We start from the raw sequence: 17,060 nt of genomic DNA, 5'->3' as shown, positions 1-17,060 counted from the left end.
GGGCAAATCCACAAGATGTTCACCTCTCTCGCCCTGCCTTGCGCGGGACTCTTAGGGGCCCTCCTGTCACCCCACAGACGCTACCCAGCGTTTGTGGGGCGCTCAATCTCCTAAAGAGACAGAGCCCATGGTGGGAAAGAGAGTTGAGAAAAGGGCAAGGAGCGATCCCAGGAGGAGCATTCTCCGCAGCCTGGGTGCGAGGGTACGCAGAGTAAATCAAATAGGGAAATGAAAAAACAAAACAAAAAAAAACCTCAAATAATTTTAAGAAAATAAAAGGGCATAAAGAAGAGTCTCTGCCTCTAGACGAGAAAAGGTGGTGCTTGCGCTCTGTTGGGACCCCCGAAATTTGCTGGGGGAGAGACCTGCCAGAACCATTCCTCAGCGGGCTAAAGCTGGCTCAGGCGGAACAGCGAAGTTCTGGCCTCACTGAAAGAGCCGCATAGGTGTCGCAATACCCCCGAACCTCCTCCTTTCGCGTCCCCATCCAACTCCTCCTCCTCGAAGTCCGTGGCCCCAACTCTTCCCTTTCCCAGGAGACCAAACTCCACCTCCCATTGCTCCTCTGGGTCTGCACCCCTGCCCACCCTCGCGGCTGGTGACCAGGGCCTTCCTGCCCGCTCCCCAACCCGAGGCTTCGAGGCAACCGCGACGGGGTAGTGGGAGGTCGGTCCGGAAATGGAACATTCTGCAGGCTGCTAGGTGGGGATTGAGAAAACTCCATGTAGGGACCTCTCTAATCCGCAACCCCGCGGACCGAGAGAAGGAGCCTCCTCCCGCTTAGAGGAGCAAGTGAGGAGGCCTTGTCTTGCCATCGGGCCATCTTGGTCCTTTTTATGTTCAGAAGCAGATCTAACGTCAGCGTGACACAGCACAGTCTCAGGTTAAAGTCTCCTTCTCTGGTGAGTCCTGGGCTAGGTGAAGGAAGCCACGGGTTCCCAGAGGGTCTGGAGGGCGCGCGCCAAGTCCCGCCCGGGGATTTCGCTACAAGAGGGAAATGGCAAGGGCGTGGACGCAGCGAGGTAGACTCCTAGGCCGAGGTCTGTGCTGACCCGGGCTAGGAATTCCCGCCCGCGGCTGTTGGTAGCTGCCGGAGCCGCCTGCGGCTCGGCCACTCCTTGTCCTACCCAGGGGGAGAGCAAAGGAACCAGCTCCTCTAGCCGAGAGCCCCAAACACGCCACACCCCGGCGTGCTCGGCGCTCCTGGCGGTGCCGGGCCACGTAGACCCGGCCGGAAAAGAACCTCGCAGCGAAAGAACCTTATGTAGCTCCACCATCCCTGTGTTGCCCGTTCGTATGACCCCGTGAACAACTGTAAAAAAACAAAAGATTTTTGGGAAAGCAACCGGCTAAGCACCCATACTTGGGGCGCAACAAGGAAGCCGGCCTGGAGGCGGAGGTTCCTGCTTTGCACGCGACCCAGACTGTGCTGGGCGGCTTGGATCAGGTCCCCCGCCTCAGGTGACCGCGAGCCTTTAGGGCCTTCCTGTGTTGGGTAGGGAGGTCCTCCCGGAACTGGGCTTGAGCCCAGAGAAGGGCGGCGTGGAAAGGGCGGGTGGGTATTAGATTACCCGTCCTGGACGTCGCTCTCGCTGCCACTGGCGGGGCAGTGTGCCTGTCGCTGTCATGAGAAGTGGAGGGAGAGACGAGAGAATATGAGTTGGATTGAGAGAAAGAAGAATGAAGTCGTGCAACTGGGATTTGAGAAATGAGAAATCCACGGACCGCAGGCGCCGCCTGTGTGGTCTCCCAAGTTCCGAAACCAATTTATTGCGATGTATTCCCCAGACCCCCTCCCCCGACCTCACCAAGCCGCGGAGGCGCCTTCCCAGCACCCAGGTTCTTTATTAAACTTTGTGTCTGTGCTCTTCTAAAGAACAGATTACAGTTTCAAGTGGCAAAAATGTTTTCCGCGCGTTGTCTTGCGGTCCGGAAACCGCCCGCCTGGGAGGACCAGCCCAAGTTCTGACTTTGCTCGGAACACAACTCCAGGCTCAGCTCCCCTCCCCCCGCCGGTGCGTTTCCTCACCGAGCCCCAAAGGTCTGATTCACTGGAAAAGCCTCAGTGGCTGGCTAAACCTTTGCCCGCGCCCGGAGTGGATGGGGCTTTTTTTCTTTTTCTTGTTTCCTTTCGCCTGAGGGTATTTGATTTTTATGTTTTGATTTTTTTTTTCACCCAGAACCAGAGTTTTTCGAAATCACTGGGAATCTGACTCACCGCTGACAGCAGATCTTTGGCGGCACCCGTCTGTGGGGTGCGCTCGTGGGGGAGCCCACCCTGATTGTCTCGGGGGATCCGGCGCCAAAGCTAGACGAGGTCGCGGCCGGGCCAGGCGGGGTTACAGGAAAAAGACCAAGTGTTTTAGTTCCCTGGCGGCCGTCTAGGCTCGCTCTGCCCAACAGCCAACCGCGCGCCTCCGAAGCCTCGGCTGGACCTCTGCTCCGCCACCAAAATCCCCGCGGGCGGCGGCCGCGCACGTGCCAGCCCGGCCTCTGCCCCAGCTTCGGGCACCCATGAAGGGAGTTTGGGGGCAGCTGCGGACTGGCCGCTACACTTCCGTCCACGCGGGTTACAGCTTGGCTCCCAGCTTGGGCCGCTGGGACCGCTCCCCTTCCCCAGCCAGCGGCAGAATCCGCGCAGGGTAGAAGGCCCAGGCGGCGTGCGGGCTGGGGATCCCGGCGATTGGTGCGTGGAGGCTGGTGTGTGGAATGTTGAAGGCAGAAATCACCCTCAGGGCATCATCCTTCACCGAGTCACACAAATCCAGCAACTGCAAAACATGACACATAGGGGACAGGTCAGATGTTGACGCACTCACAACGACCTAGTGCCAGCAACTTTCCGCGCACCCCAAAGCACCCGCGCCCTCATCGACTATGGACACCAATTTCCCTTAAGAGTCTAGAGACCCAGGAGGGTACAAACAGTTGGTCGGAAAGAAAACCCTCGGAAGCCTTTTTTTTAGCGAAAAATCTTAACTTTCTGACACCTAGTCCGGCGGAAGCCTAGGGTTTTTCCGTAGGGGACGGGGACAGGTCTAACTCCGAATTAGCTGGGGAACAGCAGTCTCAGAACTGACGTCCTCCTCTCCTTCCTTCTTTTCTCTTTCCTTCTCTCCCCACCCTTCCCCTCCCTTTCCCTCCTCTCCACCTCTGGAGTGCCTGGGGTGCCACCATCTGGCGCGCAGAGGCAACTGAACAAGAAGAACCTCCAAACAGGTGAACCAGTACAGACTTGCCCCAATCTTCCCAGACTAGCGCCTCCAGACCCCGGCTGGACGGAGAGAGGCTTCCTGAAACTCAGCGCGATGTCGGACCAAAGCTAATTATTGGCATGTTTGCACCGTTCACCTTCCCAAACCGACCTGCAGTTACCCAAACACCAAGGAACCCCATGGACACCCTCGGTGTTTTTGACAGTCACTGGAGGCCTGGAGGAAACGTCCCTGGCAGAAGGGAGGAGGGAAAGATGCAGGCCAGTTATTTGGAGAAGCTGCCCTGGGTGGATTTTTATTTCATTTTCCATTCTTCAGGTGCCAGCACATTTTTTTTTTTCATTCCAGAAGGGGAGGGAGAAACAAGCCTCCATTTTTCAAGTTTCCAGCCAGTCCTAAATTTCTTTCATTCCCCAAATCTCAGTAAACTCCCCAGTATCCTGGCTTATTCTTTGGTTTAAAAAACATCACTTAACATGAGCTCCCCCTCCCCCTGCAAGTAGCAGTCATCTCTCAGCTAATGTTGTTAAGACCACAGTTTCTTTTTGTAGTTGTCCAAAATGCCATTTCAGGAGTTCAAAGAAAAAACAGAGCCCAGAAAATGGGGGTGGGGGACAGAGAGTCTGGGTGGGGTGGGGAAGAGCATGGGTGGTTAATGTCCAAATGTGCATCTTCCCTGCAAATGTGCTCTATGACATCAATAATTTCTAATGAAAACCTTCATTCTCCAACCTTGTGGTTAAGCATCATCAAATCAGTACTGAAAAGACTTTGATCATATTTGCAAGATGCGCTGAGATGAACTTTCCCTGACCAAGATTTCAAAGTTTGTAATTAATACTCTTGACAAATCCCTGACTAATCTGTCAACTCTCGGTGTCTCTAACCACACAGTTCAAAACCATGAGATGCTGTATGTAGCCCCCGAACTATCCACAAATTGCCACATAACTGTTCAAGATAATGATCCCTTTGGGTTAGCATGACGCAATTCCACCAGCTTTTGTCCTATGTTCACCAATGGGAGACATTCAGTTTGACGAAAGGTTTTGTGGAAGAGAATACAGATTTGGTTTATCTACTGCTAAATACAGAATTAAGGGTCAGATGTAGAAATTATAGAAGGCAGATTTCTATTCAATATAAGAAAAACTTGTTCATTTTTTAAAAAAAAATGTATGGATGTATGTATGTATGTATGTATTTTTGTGGTGCTGAGGATCAAACCCAGGGCCTCGCCCACATTAGGCAAGCACCCCCCACCCCGCCCCAATGAGTAGAGCCTAGGAAAACTTTTTAAAATAGAAAATTAAACAGGAACCCAATGGCTGGCAAAGAAAAGGGTTCCTTTATTCATAAGTGTTCAGAGGTGACCCTGCTAATGACATCCTAGGGAAGGACAGTGAACTGGTTGGAGAGACTAGATGTTGACTGTCAAGATTCCTTCTGAATTGAAAGTTCTGGGGGGTTTAAATTAATCCTCCTTCTCACTTTCTTCATGCTTCATGAACTTCAACAGGACCCTGGAAGCCATTCAAGATCAGATGTAAGGATCAGGCCTTGGGTGGTTGGTTGACTGGTTCCAGGTGTTCGCGCCCTCTGTCTCTGCCTGCCAGATGCGGATCATCACCATCATCATTTCATCCATAAAGTACGTAATGGAGTCATCTGTGTCAGGGGCCAAGCTGGGCCTGGAGGGCTTGGGGTCCACACTGCAGGCACAGTGTCTCCTGCATCATGAATCTTGTTGCAAAATTCTATAGACTTTAAAAAAAATATGGTCACCTTAATGCAAAATACTCCTGAATAGCTAATATAGTATTGATTATTGCATTTACAGTATTTTTTTTTTACTACCATGGAGTATTTTTATTTAGGCCTAAGCAATCTATGATTAAGTATAGTTTATTACCAAACATATCCTTTTATATTATAAACACAAAAATGGCACATATTGTAGGGGTCTCCCTGACCTGCCAATTTATGACCCTTTTATGTTGGAGAAAGTATTCTAAATTTTACAAAGAAAATTCACCAGCTTTTGGGAAAACATACACACACACAAATGAAGAAGTGCTCTTTAAAAACCAACCAACAAAACACAAACAAGTTATCGTTTTTTTCAGAAAAATTTTCAAAGGGCAGAACCCAAAGGTGAGTATTGCCCCACAAATGATGAGATCGTGAGATCTATTGGGGTGGGCAGGGGAGAGCCAGCAAGTGGAATTTGAGAAGATCTACTTTAAAGAAGTGGAAGTTCTCAAGAGCCCTCCAGGGACTGGTGGAGAGCAGGTCAGTCAGTGGATCTGTGCAGGGAGGTGCTCATGTCAGTCTGGCCCCCCAGCTCCGCCTACCTGCTGTGTTTTCTTCCTTTGCCTCCTTGACTCTTCCAGTACTTTCCTTGTTCTGGTTGGGGGGTCGGGGGGAGGATGGCTAGGATGTCGATGGAGCTCTCCAGCCTCCGGAGCCCTCTACTGCCACTGCCTGGTCTTCCTCACAGCACGGAGGCTGGCCAACTGTGGGCCACACTTGCAGTGACTCCCAGCCATCACCCGAGTGCCTTCACTTGGTTCTCTATCTGGGTAAAGTTCCTCACCCCAACTTGAAATGCCTCAAGAGATGAATGCCCAACCAGGACCAGCCCCTGTCTTGCTTGGGCACTGTGCTAGACACTTTTTCTCCATCTCTTGTATCTGAGAGGACTTGACTTGCTTTGCCAATAGAATATGGAGAGAATTCTGGAACTTAGGCCTAAGAAGCTTTGCAATCCCTGCAACCCAGGGGCCACTTCCTCTGCCAAAGCCCAGTCTAGGCTGCTGGATTATAAAAGGCCAAATGGACAGGGGCCAATGTACCTTGGCCAAAAGCCAGCACTCACTGCCTGAGGAGTCGGAGGCCATCTTGCACACCCCAGACTGCTGAACCCAGTTGACTGTAGCCCCAGGAGTGATCTGAGGTTAGACTAGCCAAAGAACTGCCCAGGTTGCCAACCCACAGAACTGGTATCAATCACTATTGCTGGTTAGCACACACAAATGGAAACTTTCAACCTTACTAATGGAAACAACAAAAAAAACCTGCTATAAAGTTATCAGTTGTACCTCATCTTCAAAAGGAATTTCGATGCAGCCCACTCCTGCTTTCTAAGAGATTATTAAATGTTGGTGGGCGGTGCATATAATTTCCCATCCATTCTTTCTGAGTTGACTGTGTTGTCTACCCAGTCCCAGTCAGCATTCCATAGACTATTATGCCAGTCTTTGGGGAAGAATCCATCTCTGCTGTCCAGGGTTGTGCTTCTCACGATATCCCCGATGGCCAGGCATGGAAAGGCAACAGGTACAGAAGGGAGCTACTTGGCTGCCTGGCCTTGGAGGCTGCCTGCATCTCTCTCTAACAGTGCCATGAAGTCAATGTTCGTCTCTTTCCACACTGAGGTTTTCTGCTCTGCTCTACATTGACTGACTGGAATTTAATGTGCATCTACTGTGGGCCAGATTCCAGAAGAGGTCTTCACCTCCATGGACTCCTTCAGTGCTCCTCACAACTCTCCTGGGGACCCCTCCACTTTACAAGTGAGGAAACCAAGCCTTAAAAATATTCAGCATGTTGGTGCAAGTCACCACCCTGGTGAGGGTGCCAGTGGGTTTAACCCAGGAACTTCTTTCTACAGCCCTGTCCACCCTGTCTGCTCCGTCTTCCTCCAAGCACTCGCTGTTGCCAGTCTTGGAGGCTGTGGGTGTCGCACTGAGGATCACCACCTGCGTCACAGTCAGTGTGTAACTCTTGATACTCCACCTAAGATGTTCTGTATGCCCAGCGAGAGCACACGGGCCTGCCCAGCCACACTGGCTCAGATGTCCCCAAAATACCATGGCTGTAATGGAGCCCAGTGATGATCTGGCTTCAGAACCAGCTGCCATGATGCAAACAGGTGTCCAGAACACACTGGATTCTCTTCCTGTGGAGGGAGAGACACTTTCTCTGCAGATTTTTCTTTGGGAAGCTGGGAGAACTCCTCTGCACTGGTCATTGTCCCCTCCCTGGTCCTCCAGCTCACCAACTTAAGCCAAAACACAAACACAATTCAAATCCCTTCCAAGGAGCAACATGTGGACCGCCAAATCATGGCCCGGCCGGTGAACACTGCCAAGTCAAATAAGTTGCCTGCAGCTAGTAAAGACTTCTAGCAAAGACTTCCAAACTCAGGAATGCACAGAAGCTTTGGCCTGACTTATCCCCACCCATTCGCTTCTCCTGAAGGACTGCCTATGCTTTATAAAGACAATTGTTGGTGGTAGGTGATGGTGGCTAATGTGCCACCTGAGCCCCTATTGCCTGACCAGTGATCAACCCTTCCTGTGGCACAGTCTCACACGGTGCTGTGATTCTGTCTCTCTCAGTTCACTGCCCCAGAGTGCTCCTCAAGGCAGGGTTGGGCCGTAGCTTGCTGGGCCTCCCAGTCCCAGGAACAGGTACATTTTCCTGGTTTCCTTGACAGCCAAGTTTTGATAGCATGAAACAAAACTCTGTGGTTCAAACAATAACCAGGACTCCTAATTGATATTTCTTGGGTATCAACTTAAATCATATCTTATGTTGATTAGCTCTTTACCTAATAAAAATATTTAGCATAGTCTGATACAACAGAACAGAGAAACTGCCTTCTTAACCAAAAAGCCACACCTTCACTTAGCCTAACTAGAGAGTTTTGAGGAGAGACATAATTTACCTTCAAAATGTTCTTCCTACTGCAATGTAATTAAATGAATTAATCAAGTAATTTGATACCAGGGACTGACCCCATGGGTGCTTAACTACTGAGCCACATCCCCAGCCCTTTTTTATTTTGAGACAGGGCTTCCTTAACTTGTTTAGGGCCTTTCTAAGTTGCTGAGGCTGGCCTCCAACTTGAGATCCTCCTGCCTGAGCCCCCCCAGAGTCACTGGGAGTACAGGCATGTGCCACCACACCCAGCTTGCAACTTATTTTTTGACTAAAGAGTACACAATTCAACTATTTACTAAGTATTACTGAAATGCCCATTTCTCTGAAGGAAAGCAGCTCTGTTCCTTGACATTACCACTCCTCATGACTTCTTTCTCTCTAAGATGTAAGGATGAAGAGAATCTGGCAGAGAGTGAGCATTTGTAAACATTGTTGCTATTTTCCTCCTTCCTTTCTTTGGCTGTGCTAGAGATCCACCCAAGGCCTCACACATCCTAGGCAAGCTCTGTCCCATGAGCTACATCCCTAGCACGATTGTTATTATTATCCCATGTTCTCTAGTTAGTAATAAATGCAATTTCTTTACAACTCCGGCATTTCCTTTACAAAGTCTGCTTAATCATCATTACCTAAGATTAGAGTACTGACACGAGGCACCAGCTTTAACCACTTAATAAGAACTTCTGACATTTATTCATACTAGAACTGATTCATAAGAGGAGAAGTTTAGAAAGAAGACAACTGCACGCTGCCTTCCCTTTAGAATACAGGAAACCATATGAAAGTTTTTGGCAATGGAATTAAAGTAACCACAACGCAGCTCTTGGTAGCACTTTCTACCCGTGAAGGCAGTGACATGAAGTGAGAAAGAATATTCAATTAGGTGGTTATCAAAGAGGTGCCATATTAGCTTCAGACATTTTCCTACAAAAGAAGAGGACGTTTTAATCAACTGATAGTTTAGCCTGATTAGGACACACCCAAGAAGAGTGACTTTTCAGTCAAACATTTCAAGAGGCAGAAGCCCTGCAAACTAGCTGGACGTGGGGGCAGATTCCTGGAATCCCAGCAGCTCAGGAGGCTGAGGCAGGAGGATCACAAGTTCAAAGCCAGCCTCAGCAACTTAGCAAGGTCCTAAGCAACTTAGTGAGACCCTGTCTCTAAATAAAACAAATTTAAAAAGGGCAGGGGATGTGGCTGTTCAATCCTTGGTACCCTCTTCTCCCCAGAAAGCCCCCCAAATTGCCAGAACTCAATACAGACATGCTTTGGTACAGCAGGGGATAAATTCCATAGGACCCCCACAACCTGCTGCAGATATCACAATCTGCCAATGCTCAAATCACTCATCTAGGATGGGGTAGTATTTCATTCACACACATCCTCTCCAATGCTTTAAATCATCTTTGGATTACCTTACACAATATAAATGTAAATAGTTGTTATAGAGTATCATTTAGGGGATTGTGATAGGAAAAACCAATTCTGGATATGCTTAACACAGCCACAACTTTTTAAAGAATGTTTTCAACTGTGGTTGGTTGAATCTGTGGATGCAGAACTGTTATGGTTTGGATGTGAGGTAGCCCCTGAAGTCATGTGTGAGACAGTGCAGGAAAATTTAGAGGTGAAATGACTGAGTTATGGGAGCCCTGTCCTAATCAGCACGTTAACCCCTGATGGCATCAACCGGGTAGACTGTAGTGGGTGGGGTGTGGCTGGAGGAGTGGGTCACTGGGGGCATGCATTTGGGGTTTATATTGTATCCCTGGCGATTGGAACTCTCTCTGCTTCCTATGATTGCCATGTCCTGAGCTGCTCTCCTCATTCGCCATGATGTTCTGCCTCCCCTCAGGCCAAGAGCAATGGAGTCTAAGGACTGAGAACTCTGAAACCACGGGCACCAAATAAACTTATTATCCTTTAAAATTGTTGCCAGGACTTTTGGTCACAATGGCAAAAAAGCAGACTAAAACAAAAGCCCACAAATATGAAGGGCTGACTGTGCAGTAAGAGTCCAAAGGTATTATGAAAAAAGTCTGTGTCCTGGAGTTTTTATTTCATGCACCAAAATGATTTCAAAAACAGTTTGGGAAGGCTCCCACTTTTAGTTAGGATACAGAAGGAGTTGAGAGAACTTTGCTGCCATGGTACTGGGGCTACTGAAAAGTACAGTACCTAAGAAAGGACTACAGAAGTCATTCCAGGGAGAAATGAGGTCTTTATAAGTAAGCAGAGAGCCATGCAAGCTTCCCAACATAAGGGTAGGTGCCCATTTTGGGTGCAGGTAGACAGAGGTGTGTGCATATTGAATAGAGGAGAGAATTTGAAGGGTGAGAAAAGTGGCCAGAAGGAGTGGAATTGGGAAGAACTGAAGCACAACACAGACCTGGCCTGGACATTTTGAATGCCTAATACAGGATTTTTGCGGCACAAGCAACATCTTATGGAGGCTGGAGAGCAGAGGAAACTGCGCAGTCCTGTGCAGCCTTGGTGCCTGGGTTGAGGACTGTGCTGGAATTGAACTCAGAGGTGAGTCCACAGTGCCTGAGACTGCAGTCCAGCCTCCGTCCAGCTCAGCTGCAGACAGGGCCCCAGGCAGCATGGGCTGGGGTACAGCATGGGCTGAGCACAGTGAATGTACTGATTAAAGCAGCCCCTGGGGCAGGGGGACTCTGAATGATCAGCCCTCACCCTAACAGCCACACCAAAGAAACAGCAATAAAGGAAAGAATTAAAACCTGTTGTATGAAATGTCTGGAGTACAAAAATAGAAAACAAAGAAGCATAAAAATGTGCTACATCCCAAAGAGAAAGCACAATCAGTAAAAGCAGACTATGAGATGATCAGTTATTGAAATTAGCTAATGAGGATTTTTAAATAACTATTATAAATGTGTTCAAGAATTTACAAGGAAAAGTGGGTATCATGTATTACAAAGGAATATTTTATAAGAGAAATGTAACTACAGAAAAAGAATGGAAGGAAAATTCTAGAACTGAAAAATGAAATATTTGAGATTAAAAATTCACTTGTGGGTTTAAGAGCAGGATGAACACTGAAGACCAAAGGTCAGTAATCTTGAAAATGACCCAGAAGCAGAAATTATTTCAAGTGGGGCTTGAAATGAACAGAACCTCAGTGCCCTGTGCTTTATACTAGACACACGTGTGCTCTTATAACCCTAGATGTCAGAGAGAATGAGATCCACAATACTTAGATATGTAATGGTTGAATGTTTCTGACTTTTGAAAAATATTATTTATTTTTACAGCTTTAATTAATTAATTAATTAATATTTACGTGGTGCTAAGAATCAAACCCAGTGCTTCATACATGCTAGGCAAGCATTCTACCACTCAGCTACAACCGCAATCCCTCTCATTTTGATATGATAAAATATCTTCCACATATTTAAGAAGTTTAGTGAATACCAAGAAGTACCGCACTTATGCATGTAATAATAAAATTTCTTAAAACCAAAATTATGAAAATTACAATATTAGTGAGAGAAAAGTCAATGTAATGCTTGGGAAAATGGTAAGAATGACAGCTGAATCCTCATCACCACAAAGCAAGACAGCTGACAATGGATTCAGTGCAAACACAATCAAAAACATAAATACCTCCTTTTCCCCGGGAAAGGCACAAGCTAGTTCCAACACACAGAACACAAGATAGTCGAAATCATTCTGAAAAGGAATAAACTATCTCGGGGACTTGTATTATCTGGTATAAGATCAATTACAACAATCAAGGCACAACTAGCAAAAGAATAGACAAATAAATCAATGGAATTGATAGAAAGCCCCCAAAACAGATGATGACCATCTGATTCTCCATAAAGAGGTCAGACATTTCAACAGAGGAAGGAAAGCCTTTCAACAAATGGTGCCTAAACCCTTGGATAACATGAAAAATCAACTCCAACCCCTACCTTAGACTGTACTCAGAAATAAATTTAAGATTCAAAGTAGACTAAATGTAGAAGCAAGAAATGTAAAAAAGCTTCTAGGAGAGAGCAAAGCAGACTCCCTTCACAACCTCGTGTTAGGAAGAGATTTCTTAAAAGGCACAAGTGCGCTAACAAAGTTCATACATTGACAACTTCATACATCGTACTTAAACACATCTGTTTGTCAAAAGACACTGTTAGAAAAATTAATAGGCAGGCCACAGACTGGGAAAAAATATGAGTAGCATATCCAGGATGTATATATAGCACACTCTAACAACTTAGTATTCTCTCTCTCTCTCTCTCTCTCTCTCTCTCTCTCTCTCTCACACACACACACACACACACACACACACACATGCGCGGGTAGGGGTCATAAATAGGCAGAATATTTAACCAGATAGTTTACAAAAGGAGACATATGACCAGCAAGCATTTGAAAGGATGCCCAGCGGCATTAGAGATCAGAGAAATGAAAATCCACACTCAGTGAGATAGACTGCACCTCTGGAGAGTAACTGATGCTAGAAGGCTGGCGACAGTGGAGAGGCTGAGGAGCCAGGGGACTCCCTCACCTATTGCTAGTGGAAGTATAAAGTGGGACAACCGCATTTGCAAAAGTGCTTATGGCAGTTTCTTAGTTCAACAAATACCTCCATACGATCCATTAATCGTGTTTACCAACAGAAATGTCCAAAAAAATGGATACAGAAATTTTCCTGAAAATCTATACACAAAACCATCAGTCTGTGAACACCCTATATGATCATTAGCAGGAGAAGACGTGATTTTTCTCAGCACAAATTATTAATGCAAGGAGAAAAGTAAGCCTTGAGTCTTTGTTGTTGTTGTTGTTTTCTTTCACCAGTGAATGTTGATAAGACACTGTATTTTAATACCTGATGCACTTGAAGTCAACAAGCCAGTTCCTGGGGACAATGACATACCAGTAGCCCAGAAAATTGAGCATTTGCAAGAGGGAAAGGGTAGGGAGAAGCCAGAAAGGTCTATACCATGGAATACTGCTTAGCAGTACAAACAAACAGACCACTTTTGCACCCAACCATATAGATGAATCCCCAGAAAATTATGCTGAATGGAAAAGCCAGTTCCAAATTTTGCATATTATGTGATTCCATTTATACCACATTACTATTATTGTTGTCGTTGATGCAGTACAGGGAATTGAACCCAGGGCACTCCACCACCAAGCTGCACCCCCAGCCCTTTATTTATTGTTTTATTTTGAGGCTGGCTTCCAACTTGCAATCCCCTGCCTCAGCCTTCCTGGTTACCGGGGTTATGGGTGTGCACCACCGCACCCAGGTATACAACATTTTTTAAATGACAAAATTATAGAAATGGAGAAGAGGTTAGTGCATGTGGCCTGGAATTGAAGAAGGAGAGAAATGAAAAGACGGTGTGGCTATAAAGGAGCCACAGAGATGATGATGGGTGATGCAGAAGTGGTGTACCCTGACCGTGTCAATGTTACTGTATCAAAGTCCGGGGTGTGATATTGTTCTATAGTTTCTCATAATGTAACCAAGAAGGGAAATCAGGCAAAGAGACCTGAAAACCTCTCTGTATTCTTCTTAAACTGCATGTGTGAATCTGTGATTCTCTCAAAATAAGAAGTTCATTTCAAAAATAAAAGCCACAAATTAGTCACAGGATAAATTTTAAGTTGGCTTTAACAAAAGGGCTTCCTTCAGCCACCAGATGACTGTTTCCTTTTTCTTTTTATGCTTTTTAGTTGAAGCATAATGTTCATGCAGACATGTAAGTTCAGGGGCTTGCTAAATCATCACAAAATGAACACGCCCATTCATCATGCAGATTAAGAAACAAATTGAGCACCTGCCTCCCTGCGAGAAGCCACATGGTTGTGCTGGACAAGTCACCCACACCGGCTCAGCAGCGGCCAAGTAGGCTATCCGAACCCATGCCTGGGGGTTCAAGCTGGACTCTGACGTGGGTGACCAGCATAATGCAAAAGGCTTTCTGTTTTCCACAGATGTGGGTTCAGACAAGTAAGTCCTGTGTCTTTTCTGTGCCTTAAAATGGAGTCACCTTTCCATATTGTCTTGGTGTCGTCACTAGGTGCTAAGTACTCAGAGGTCCCCAGAGGAAGGAGACACAGAAGTGTCTCATTGCCCAAATCCAGAACAAAAGTGAAAAACAGAAGAGTGAAAAGCAACTACAAACACATTTTATTTTATAAAATATACTAATTTCAAGCTAGAATATGAACTTACACCAAAACGCCTAGGCTGGGGATCATTTCTGTTTCAAGGTCAGTGACTTATTTAAATTCTTGGGATCCTGGTCTAATCCACCCCGTCCTTCACCGTGACTGGCTGGACTCAGCTGAATTCTGCGTCCTGAAGGTCCCTGTCATGTAACAAAGCTCTTCTTAGGTACAAATCTCACTGTGAGAAATTCTGACTGTGACACTTGGGTCACAGGCCTCAGCCCAGAGACTGCCTCAGCATCTCCCCAAGGAGCCCGAGCTGATGCCAGAGGAGAGTGAGTTCAGCCCTCTCCAGTGACGGCCACAAGTCACCCTTGAGTGAAGGAAATGGAATGACCCCTCTTCACTTCAGAGACAGAAAGCTCTACTGTGGGACAGGAGGGCTCCCCAGGTGGCTGCCATGTGGAAATTGCAGGGGTGGGTGACCTCACTGCCCCTTTTACTGGCCAAATGGAAGAAACCAAATCTGACTTTTCCCCCTTAACCTTGTGGCATGGCTTGCATTATCAGTTCAACTAAGCATTTTATGTCACCGAGGGGCACACAGGGGTCAGGAGTCAAGGGGAGGGGAGAGAAGAGGGGCCCCCTTTGCTTAGCACACTCATTCCCCAGCTCTGTTTTAAGGTTTTTGTTTTGGGAAGAGAAGACACAAATTCCCATCAGTGCCTGCTGTCCCCTAGAGGTGCACCAGCAATCCTACAGAAGCGACAGCAAATTAAAGCCAGTTCAGATGGGCTTTACTTTTCACTAATTCCTTACAAAGAAAAGCAAAAGCCTTGGGCAGTAGGGAGGCTGAGGGACAGAGAAACCCGTCCCCCTTTCCTGCCCCTGTGAACGTTTTCAACACGCTCTGCCTGAAACCTCAGTCAGTGCTGCTTGGATTCTGACATCCCAACATCTGTGAAGCTGCCTCCATCCAGGTGGTTTGAGGAAAGGGAAATGAAGGCTGGGAATTGTTAAAAAGAGACGTTCAGCACAGCGTGGAAGACAGCCTCAGTGCGACTGTAGGAGGGAGAGCGCATGCACCTTTCCAAACCCCGGGTCCAGATGTGGACTACAATCTGCGAAGCTGAGGTTTAAGGAGGCTGATACTCCAGTACCGTCTTTCCAGTATAGAACTCTTCCCTAAATTATTTTTCCTATATTGTTTCTTCCACTGTAAATATGTTGCCACTAAATAATGATTGCATTTATGTTCTATGTTTGGTTCAAATGAATAATTTGAGTGAATAAGCATAATGCTGTAACATAAGTGAACAATAATAAATAATGTAAATAAATGTAGTAAATGAGCATAATCCGTCTTATAAACTAAGGGAGCCCAGCAGCATTCTGGTTTGGGGGCTGCTACCTGCACACCTTGGCACATTCTTACTTCAAGCTACCTGTCCTAAGAAAACAATAAGCCAATGGCCACATCTACGCAGAACTACCTGAAGGACCCATCCATCAATGGGCTGGCATGATTTTTCCTACTCAATGATCCAGCCATTAGATGGACAGAACTAAAACCAAAACTCAATTCCCAATGGTCATTTTAGATTTGAGCAGACGCAGCTGAGGAGCCCAGGTTGCAGGCTGTCAGCAGACTCTTCCCGGCTCCTGCTGCCGCTGGGATCCTCAGCAGCCTGCCCACGCAGGAGAAGACGAGTGGTCCCTCTCAGTGGGTCAGACCAAGGCTTCTGGGTCTCCACCTGTACCCACCTACCCAGCAAGGGTGCCAAACAGGATGTGGGCTTGTGTTGGTGAACAGGGCTTCACCTTGCACATCGAGGGGCACATCAGAATGAAAATGTAAGGGGCAAGGGAGAAAGACTCCGCCAACAAGGACGCTGTGTCGAGGCAGTGACGGGTCATGATTCAAACAGGACAGGAAGGCAACAACGTTCGGATGAAGAGGTCAGAGTTGTTGGCACAATGTAAGCAAATATGGAGGAGAGTCGAGATCTCCTGGACACAGGCAAGATTGGTATGTATTTTGTCTTTTCATGGATGGATTTGCTCCTCTTGTAGGCCATTTCCCATGGCCCCCAGGGGCAGGAGGGGGTCTGCTCCCAGCTGTGCCCATCCTCCTTGTGCCCTGCCACCCTCCCCAGCAGGCCCTCCACACCTGCAGTCCACATACAGTGCCATTGTTGAGTTCAGGGCAAGAAACAGAACCTGATTCAACGTTTAGCTAGGTGTTCTTTCCACCACACTGAGTAGGGTCCTCTTTTGATTTGCAACCCACAACCAGGCTGTGGTTCCTTCAATACTCATAGACTGAAAAGCTTCCTCCTGCGTCTGTTTCTTGGTGTGAGCTGACCACATGGCCACATGTACTTGCTTCTTCTCCTTATGTCATTGAGAGCCACATTCCAGGGCTGATGGGCATGGACAGGGCAGGGCAGCCGTGCCCAAGCGGACTTTAAGGGAAGGTATAACATGGAGACTCCAATTATTCATTTGCATTAAAATATGCCAATTTAAAAGACTGAGATTTTTCCCCCCAAGCAAAATCAAGTTGGTTTTAGTGGAGATGAGCCACTGTGAACTGTTGGGTTATTTTCTTCCTGAACATGAGCCTCAGCTGAGTGTTAGTCTATAAGGCTGAGAATTATCTGAAGCAAAATGAATATAAATGTCTAGGTTAATGATGACTGAAACAGAATAATGTGGGGACCTTGAACTTTCCAAGAACATAGAACACAATTATTCTATTCATACCCCTGCAAAAATGCAGAATGGACAAGACTTGGGTACTTACTACTTGGGAGTGGTGTTGTGACGCACCCAGGCTCCGCCCCTGGACCACTATGAACCTGGGATGAGGGCACCGTGGCAAGTAGTTCCTCCTACTCTTCAGCTCTGGGGACATGGGAGCAGCTGGGGACACTGGAGTCCAAAACCCACCTGGGAAGCCTCAGC

The 17,060-nt window shown here is 47.1% G+C and overlaps 2 protein-coding genes across 2 annotated transcripts in view; both read right to left on the bottom strand.

The window, feature by feature from the left end:
- Bcl2l11 (BCL2 like 11) overlaps positions 1-2,320 on the bottom strand; it is a 36,442-nt gene extending 34,122 nt beyond the window's left edge. Inside the window, exon 1 of the mRNA XM_048810374.1 lies at positions 2,219-2,320. The gene's annotated coding sequence lies outside the window, so the exon portion shown is untranslated. The remainder of the gene's footprint in view (positions 1-2,218) is intronic.
- The window catches only part of Acoxl (acyl-CoA oxidase like), a 335,479-nt gene continuing 320,637 nt past the window's right edge, over positions 2,219-17,060 (bottom strand). Inside the window, 1 exon segment of the mRNA XM_048810372.1 lies at positions 2,219-2,771. Within this exon segment, the coding sequence (XP_048666329.1) occupies positions 2,571-2,771 (201 nt within the window). The 3' untranslated portion in view covers positions 2,219-2,570.

The sequence above is a fragment of the Marmota marmota genome, unplaced genomic scaffold (assembly GCF_001458135.2).
Source record: "Marmota marmota marmota unplaced genomic scaffold, marMar, whole genome shotgun sequence".
NCBI classification, from domain to species: Eukaryota; Metazoa; Chordata; class Mammalia; order Rodentia; family Sciuridae; genus Marmota; species Marmota marmota.
Note: the sequence above shows the minus strand (reverse complement) of the source record. Positions and strands in the feature narration are given on the sequence as shown.